At 40.1% G+C, this 8,378-nt stretch overlaps 1 protein-coding gene across 1 annotated transcript; it reads left to right on the forward strand.

The window, feature by feature from the left end:
* The first annotated feature begins 178 nt into the window (after window positions 1-178).
* On the forward strand, window positions 179-8,350 carry PMM2 (phosphomannomutase 2). Its single transcript, XM_009324727.1, has 8 exons — window positions 179-255; window positions 349-460; window positions 1,435-1,511; window positions 2,471-2,562; window positions 3,291-3,390; window positions 4,418-4,493; window positions 5,679-5,794; window positions 7,501-8,350. The coding sequence occupies exons 2-8, from the start codon at window positions 364-366 to the stop codon at window positions 7,603-7,605; spliced, it is 663 nt and encodes a 220-aa protein (XP_009323002.1). The 5' UTR covers window positions 179-255; window positions 349-363; the 3' UTR covers window positions 7,606-8,350.
* The last annotated feature ends 28 nt before the right edge of the window (window positions 8,351-8,378 follow it).

The raw sequence follows: 8,378 nt of genomic DNA on the forward strand, positions 1-8,378 counted from the left end.
GGCGCCGTGCCCTGGCGAGGGGCTGTCTGAGGCGCCGGGGCAGGGCTCCCGGGCTCCCAGCCCGGAGGGGGTTGTTGGCACGGAGGGCGCTTCGGCGCTGGGCGGGCACGGGCTTTTAGTTAAGGGCCGTTAGCCCTGAGGGGACAGAGTGTACAAGCACATCACGGTTGCCGCGATACTTGATGGGCGAACTTGATTTGCCGTTTAAGGCAAAAAAAAAAAAAAAACCCTCCGTTTTTCTTAAAGCTCTGCACGGTACTGCTGGTCCTTAATAATTATTGGGAAATAGAGATGCTGGTCTCGTGGTAAGAATACCGACAAATCTAATTCTTTTATTTTGGAACCTAGAAAATCACAGCAGAGATGGCCGCGTTCCTGCAGAGGTTGCGTCAGAAGGTGAAAGTTGGAGTCGTGGGTGGTTCAGATTTTGGAAAGATTAAGGAGCAGCTTGGCGATGACGGTAAGGATAGTGGCTGATGCAATCCCTTACACTGAATTGCTTACAAGGAAGTTGTGAAGGTTAAATGTAGGTTAAACCCCTTTCATTTTCCTCCTTCCTTGCTTTAAACTTTTTTCCCGTTTCTGTTGTGTTGCACTTAATCTGTGAAAAGCTCTTCACAGGCAACTGCAACCTGTGCTTGGATTTTACGGGTATCTCGGTGTCTCATTGAGGGATAGTTACGAGTAGCGAAATCCTGACTTTGTGACAGTGCCTTAGGAGGGCAGTTTAACATTGTCATTTTAAAATGGAATTATGTACCTAAGATACACGTGTGCAGGCTGCTCAGATGTCCATCCCTGAAGGATCTGATTTTGCTAACTGTGGGATTGGATTATGATGCAGAGATGGACTCTCGCTTTAGTCCTTTGAGAGGCATTTCCTTTTCTGTATGAAAGACCATCTTTAACGCTCTTTACTTAATTGATGCCACTGATAGCCTTCTGTAATGCCCAAATAACTCAGAATTTGTTTGGCTTACAAGTGGTCTCCAGTAAGCCGTATCATCTTGCATTTTAGTAAGATTCTCACAGCTCTTGGACATCTCCCGTCGACTAGTAATGTTGAGAAAACAAACCTAAAATAGCAGCATTTGACCGGCTCTCTAGCCAGGCTGTGTGCCAGGTTTTTGTACTATTGGAGGTGTTCAGTCACTTCCTTACGTTTAATGCAGAGAGACGTACTTGCAGGAGAGGAAGAGCCTTTAAGCAAAAATACAGGTAACTTAACTGAAAGACTTCATGTGATTTGAGGTGTGTGTTAATCTTGGAGGGAAATGAGAGTGGTTTTGGTCTTGTGCTCGATGTTATGCTGCTGAATCTTTCATGCTTTATGATCTAATGTTTGCTGTATTTTAACCTATTTGCTGCGTAAGGGAATTCTGCATTAAACATACAGGGGAAATTACAAGGTATTGCCTTTTTGTTTGGTTGTAGTGGTTGAAAAATTTGACTACGTTTTTCCAGAAAATGGTCTTGTAGCATACAAAGATGGGAAATTCTTGAGCAAGCAGGTAAGTGTGAAATTTCCAGTAATGTGAAAGAGAAATTTTCTAAACAAGATTTTGCTTTGTTGCTACAGTGTGGTCGTCTATAATCACCCTTCTAACTAAGGCCAAAATCGCTGCTATTTTCATGTGTTACTTCTATAACAGGTCATTCACTTGGCGCTCTGATTCATGTAATGACAATCTGCACCTTAAGCTTTATTCTTTGGGGTATTCTCAAAACCAAAAGCTATTGGAGTCCGGAGCATCTGATCGAATAAGAACAGTGAAAATCCTGGAAGAGCCTTTCCCTCAGCTTATCCACAGGAAATGTGGCCAAGCCCTCTGCTCCTGGAGGTCCTATGGAACACGGCATTTCATAGCTGATGTCTGTTGGGCCTTAGGGTTCAGAAAGCTTCTTGTAGACCTCTTGTAGCTGCTTTGTAGTATTAATTCAGAGTGCGCATTCTGATACGTTGCATAAGCTAGAAGGTAAATACTCTAAATTAATATAAACGTACATCTGATTCTAGATACCCTAATCACCTTCATCAGTTCAACATAAGTAATGGGGATAAAAAAATTCAAAGAGGTCCTGGCTGAAATTGCTGACTTGAGCAGTGGTTTCCAGTTTACTGCAGTAACGATCTCCATTTCTTCACGCTTGGCTACAGTAGACGTTAACTGCAGCTTTTTGTTTAGGTCTGCTGTCTTTGGCCCACACTGTTTCCTTCTGAAGCAAGTACTAGTAGGGAGCGTATTAAATGAGAGTTTGGTGTTACGGTTTAAAAAAACCAAAGTAAACAGAAAAAAAAAGAGAGCCTTTCATTAGTACCGCATGTGCATCAGCTGAGAGTTAGTTGTTGAAGGCATGTTTCTTTGTGGTACTAACCATGCCTGATTATCCAATGTCTGTGTTTTCCATGTGACTTGTTTTTGGAATCTCAAATTCTGGACCCTTGGTTGAATGGTATTTATTTTGTTAGAGCATTCAGGGTCACCTGGGTGAGGACATACTTCAAGATCTAATCAATTACTGCCTGAGTTATATTGCGAAGATTAAACTGCCAAAGAAAAGGTAGGTGCGTACACGCATCTCGGTGTCACCACATTCTCCGTGTTACCGTGTTGAGCATCAATATGTAAAGCAGGCTGCTCAGCAAAAAATGAATAATTTGTGTTTTAGGAACACTGTATACATGAAACAGAGCTCAATCCATGCATACAACAAAGACAAGCTCCCAAATGGAGCACAGGATTTGAAATACTGATTGAGCATTTTTATTTAAGAGGGAAGGAAGTTCAGTTTGGAAGCGGGAGTGTTTCCTTGACATGTTTGGAATTCAGCAGCATAATGTTTTCCAGAGATCAGAAGCATGCAGTAAGATCAGTTCTATGTGACGTGAGGGCGCAGCTGCTCAAGACACCGATACATACCATATGTGAGGCTAGCTAGAAACACTGTCAAGATTGCTCTAAGAATTGCCGTTTCACCCCAAAGCTGACAGACTGGCCTGTCAGGGTCTGAGAATTGGGTTGACAAGATGCTCCAGTCGTACTTTTGAAACAAAATCATACTTTAAAAAGTCAGTAAGGATGATGTTGAGGTTGCCAGATTCAAATAAAAGTCCAAAAGACTCTTGATGCCAGAGGTTTTGGTTCCTGCCTGTTGGTTTTTATGCATGCAATGAGAGGCTGAAGGAGGCATCTGATTCCCATTGTCTTCAGAATTAAACGAAAGTTCTTTGTGATATTCAGTATTTTGAATTCAACTATTTTCTGTCTCAATCAGTTTTTTTTTTTCAGGGGCACTTTTATTGAGTTCCGAAACGGGATGTTAAATGTGTCCCCCATTGGAAGAAGCTGCAGCCAGGAAGAACGAGTTGAGTTCTATGAACTTGATAAAGTGAGTTACAACTCTTGAAAAATATCCAGTTCTTCTGGAAGAGGCAGTTATGGCCAGGTTATGATTTTTCAAAAGCTTTTATACTTTGTGTGATTTTTTTCATTTTAATCTGTTCCATGTGGTTTAACTAACTTCTTAGTTCAGACTTCAGGAAATATACAATAGCTTTTTGTTGCAATAGTTAACAATGATTACTTGCAGCAGGGTGGGTTTGGCTCATGTTTCTTTTAACCCTATATCCAGAGTACCGAACATCCTACCTCTATACACGGGGTTCCTGAAAACCCCTGTGGTAGATAAAACCATACTTATCTGGAGTGCTCCTTAGTGTACCAGCCTATAGCCATTCAAATCAATAAAACTAAAAAGTTGACAAGAAAAGTAATAAAGCCTTTTAAAGCAGAATTTAAAAGCTGAGGTCAAACTATTCACCATTTATTTCCCTTTGTACACAGCTAAATGTGTGAGGCTGAAATGAATCTGACCATGATATCAGAGTTCTGTTCCCTGCTACACTGTTAACAACTGTTTCTGACCCGATATAAAAACTGAAACCTATTTCCTCAAAAGCAGTCTTTGCCTGTGACTCAGTTAATGGATGCTGGAAGATATCTAAGCCCAAGACATTCTGAAAATACCCTTTTTGGAGTGTATGGCATCAGAAGATAGGTACCAATTTTGAGACTCTTCCTGTGCCTCAGTCTCCCCATTTGTAAAACTGGATTTTACCCGGAGTTGAAGCATACTTCCTTAGTATTCCAGGATTGTCAGATAGAAAAGCAAATATCGCAGCATGCGTGTGAAGTTTTGCTCTTATTTTTTTACAAGTTGGTAACAGATTAAAGTGGAAGTATTCTCAGCATGCTTTCAGTAACGATAAAATATAGCTATATCACACTAGTCCTGGTACTCAGACCTTTGGATATTTTTGGGGTGGTTTTTTGGGTTATCTTTTTATTGATGAATTAACACAGCATGTAACTGATGTTTGGTTTTGTTTTGTTGTTTGCTTTTTTTTTTTAAACAGAAGGAACATATAAGAGAGAAATTCGTAGCTGATTTACGAAGAGAATTTGCAGGAAAAGGCCTCACATTTTCTATAGGTATCACATTTTCTATAGGTGTCACATTTAAAAGAATTTTCTTTAAAACATCATTTAATTTAAGTTTCACATAAATCATATCCTCTTATGGATATGACGTATCCTATCTCATTTGTGTGACAGTTATCTCTCTGGGGGTGGTTGCAGGCACTGCATGCAAGACTAAGCCTCTTTTTCCTCTTAGGCTTTCATTTGGAACATTTTAATTGAAATCCATCAACAGAGACACCTTCACTGCTTGTCATCAGTTCATTGTCTTTTAATGTCAGTTGTGTGACTGATTCTGCTCATTTTGAAACACATTACATGCTTCTGATCAGTCAAGAGTTGTTTCTGCGAATCAATTTTGATCAGAAGTACTACATCAGTACTGTTCCAGTAGCCCTGGGTTCTTCAGTTCTGTAGCTGCATTGTGTGGGAGGAAGGAGAGGAAAGAAAATCCAAAAGCAAGTGCAAGCTTAAAGAGAAAAGTGGTAATAAGGGGGAATTAATTTTCCATGCATTTTTTTTTCCCTTTTCTTTCCCCAATATATTACCACATTATTACTTTTCAGAATTATAAAAAAGTATGGTTGCCATTAGAGCTGTGGTATTGAAACACTAAGGCAGAAATGAACTGCCAATACAGCTCTCCTAAGGCATGTTGTAAATACCTTTTGGCACCCACTTCGACTGGGAATCACGCTTTTATGTATTGGTAAAGTCCAAGGATTTGGAACTGGAACAGTTGTTGTCCTGTTAGGCTGTGTTAAAAAGGCCGATTTCCTCCTTTTTTTATTCTGAAAGCTTTAGAAAGTCTTTTGCATAAGGCTTCACGGCTGTACATACACCGATGGCTGTATTCATTCCTGTAGTTCCTTTCTAAAAATAAAAAGATTAAATGCAGTTTTTAAAAAAAGGTTCAGTTTGTTTGAGAGCAGTCAGTGTTTGGGAACGTGCTAAGACTTTCATATTTGTTTAATGGGTAAATAATAATCTGTAAGTCACAACTGTAATAACTGATACCCTATAAAACACTTTCTGTACTCGTAAGACTTAACTCCGGGGTCTCATAACATTTCTGTGACTTCTGCAAAGCTCCCTCTACCAAAAATCTTACCCAGTTTAGTTTTTCCTCACTTACTCTCCCCTCAGAAATGCGTTCTTATAATAAAACGAAGTTTGCTTGGTTCATGTCTATCCTAGGAGGCCAGATAAGCTTCGATGTGTTCCCAGATGGCTGGGATAAGAGGTACTGCTTAGGAATCGTTGCCGACGATGGATACGAGACTATTTATTTCTTTGGAGATAAGACTATGCCAGTGGGTATACTGTTTTGTATATACATTTCAGAGCTTCTATTTTAAACCACAAGCCCTGTAGGTTCTAACCAATTGCCTTATGCCTGACAAGAATTGAAGTCAGAGTATAAATGTGACCACGTGTCCGTGTGTAACTGGCTGTGCATTACTGGTCGCACAATGCTGGGAGATAGCCCTGAGCAGGGATTTTTCTTCCGTTTCCTGAAGTGAACACAGTGTTCTTGACAGACTTAATACTGAAGTATGTTTTTAAATTGAGCTTCTGTAATTATCTTAAAAACCTAGGTGACACGGCTATATAGAACTCATTATCCTGTTTGCTTATTGTAGATAGATGCTTCTTGTTGGCTGGTGATTATTAAACGTATTTATTTTCCATTGAATTTAATACTGTTCCCGTGCTAACCACTCTGTCTCCACACGGAGGAACTGAAGTTATATATAATCCCTGTCCCTACTCATTGGAGAGAGCTAAACAACTCTGCAGGGTGATACAGAGGCTTTTGAAAACGCTGAGCAGAGACCTGACTAGAGCCAGCGAGGACAACGGCAAGCCCAAGGACTTGGATGAAATTAGGGCCATCTGAACACGGCCAAAGGACAGCGTCAGGCTAAGTTTTTTAAGAAAAGGCTTCGTTTTGTAATTATAAGCTACAAAGAACTTTATAGTTCTATAAACTTTAAAAGGCCAAGTTTTGTAAGAAAGAGATAAGCTTTAAATGAAAGGGGTTTTTTTTCCCCCCTTGACACCAGCTGCAAAAGTAATCACCTGTCCCTCTGGCACAGAGTTTATGGACAGTTGATTTTAAACCCTGTAACTGGCTTAAATGAAAGGGGTTTTTTTTCCCCCCTTGACACCAGCTGCAAAAGTAATCACCTGTCCCTCTGGCACAGAGTTTATGGACAGTTGATTTTAAACCCTGTAACTGGCAGCACAGCATTTTCAGAGTTTTGAAGTAGCAGGAGTTGCTGCTGACTCACTGGAAAGCAGCGTGGCAAACAACGTACAAAAGTCAGATACCGCTTCCTGTAGCGCACGAAGCTGCGGCTTTCAGGGATCTCTGCTTATGCAGGTGGCAGCGCCTTTGTTCCCTGAGCCAGCTGTGAAAGGATCTTTTCATCCCTCTCCTGTGATTAGAAACCAGTTACAAATGTCACATCAGACCAGTAGCTAGCAAGGCCAAAACGCTACTGCAGTAGCAAAGGATCAACAGTATTAACAACGACTTAGCTAAAAGGAAAGGAAGCCAAATTGGAAGGAAGAGGATAATGCAAGTAAGTTACAAATACTATGCGCTGGTATAGTGTTCTGTAACAAGCTTTACACCTTAATATTAACAAGTAAACAATTTTAAAAAGTCAATACTGGGTTGCTGTACCAAGCTAAAAATATGGCTAAACTTACACTGAGAGTTCTACTCTCTCATTACCAATTCGAACATGCAGGTCAGGAAGCTCTCACGCAAGGGTTTGTGGTGTTCAGCAGAAGTTTCAGCACAGGTGTGCTATAAACACATTATGCAAAATCTCAAAATGGTGGTTTAGCAGTTTTTTAGCATTCTGGAAGACATCTCAGACACTTCTATGTTATCTCCCTTCTCTTCAGAATTTTCTTTACCTGTCCCTTTTCCACCCCGAGACTGTGACTATACATTAAGCTAAATAACATTAAATCCTCTTCTGCTGTTTTCCTTTTCTGTTTTCAGGGAGGGAATGACTATGAAATTTTCACAGACTCCAGAACAGAAGGCCACAGCGTCACATCCCCACAGGATACACGAAGAATCTGTGAAGAGCTATTTTTTAAATAAAAGACTTCTAGAGTTCACACTTACAAAACGGTTAAGACAGCTTAATAACGCAAAACATCTTCCTTCATTCTGTATTGTTTTTTGTAATTGGTCAGTCACTACAGAAGGGAAGCGGCTATTTAAAAGATGAACCTTTTAGAGGGTTTTTTAAAATACTACCTTACGGTATAAAGACATGAATTGTAAGACAGTTGGGGTTTTCTTGTTTAAAACTGGAAGATGAGTAAAAGAGACAGGTTTTATTTCTTTCTGGGGGTGGGAAGGTAGAACTGAGCCAGGAGTCCCCGACCTCACACATGTTCCAGTGCACGGTCAGAAGGTGCGTCGAGTCTACCCCCGCTGGAAAGGCTGGACCAACTGGTGCTCAAGTTACCTCCTCGGTACAGCTGCAGTGCCAATGCACAGGACAGTTCACAGTACCTACACTTTTTGCAGACTGTTTTTAAATCTAGAAGATAAAAAACTTAATTAATTAGAACAACTTGAGCATAGCAGCAAAATTACGTTTCTGATTTTCCTGGTAAGACATTAAGGGTAGATGAGATTTTAGTACTAAAAGTGTTTCTATTAAAATTCAAGTTGAAGCACGACAATCAGTGTAACTGTCAATATCACTTTACTTTCCTAATGCCAGATGAGAAATCTTGTGTATGCACAGTTTAATTTAGTACAGGAGAATAAAATCTCATTTTATCATGAAAAATTACTATTTCATCGTTTTGGCAAATAAAATACATAAAGCAGACCTGTTGTGCGCTGTCTGTCTGTACAAA

This window comes from Pygoscelis adeliae, unplaced genomic scaffold (genome assembly GCF_000699105.1).
Source record: "Pygoscelis adeliae isolate BGI_AS28 unplaced genomic scaffold, ASM69910v1 Scaffold85, whole genome shotgun sequence".
Lineage (NCBI taxonomy): Eukaryota > Metazoa > Chordata > Aves > Sphenisciformes > Spheniscidae > Pygoscelis > Pygoscelis adeliae.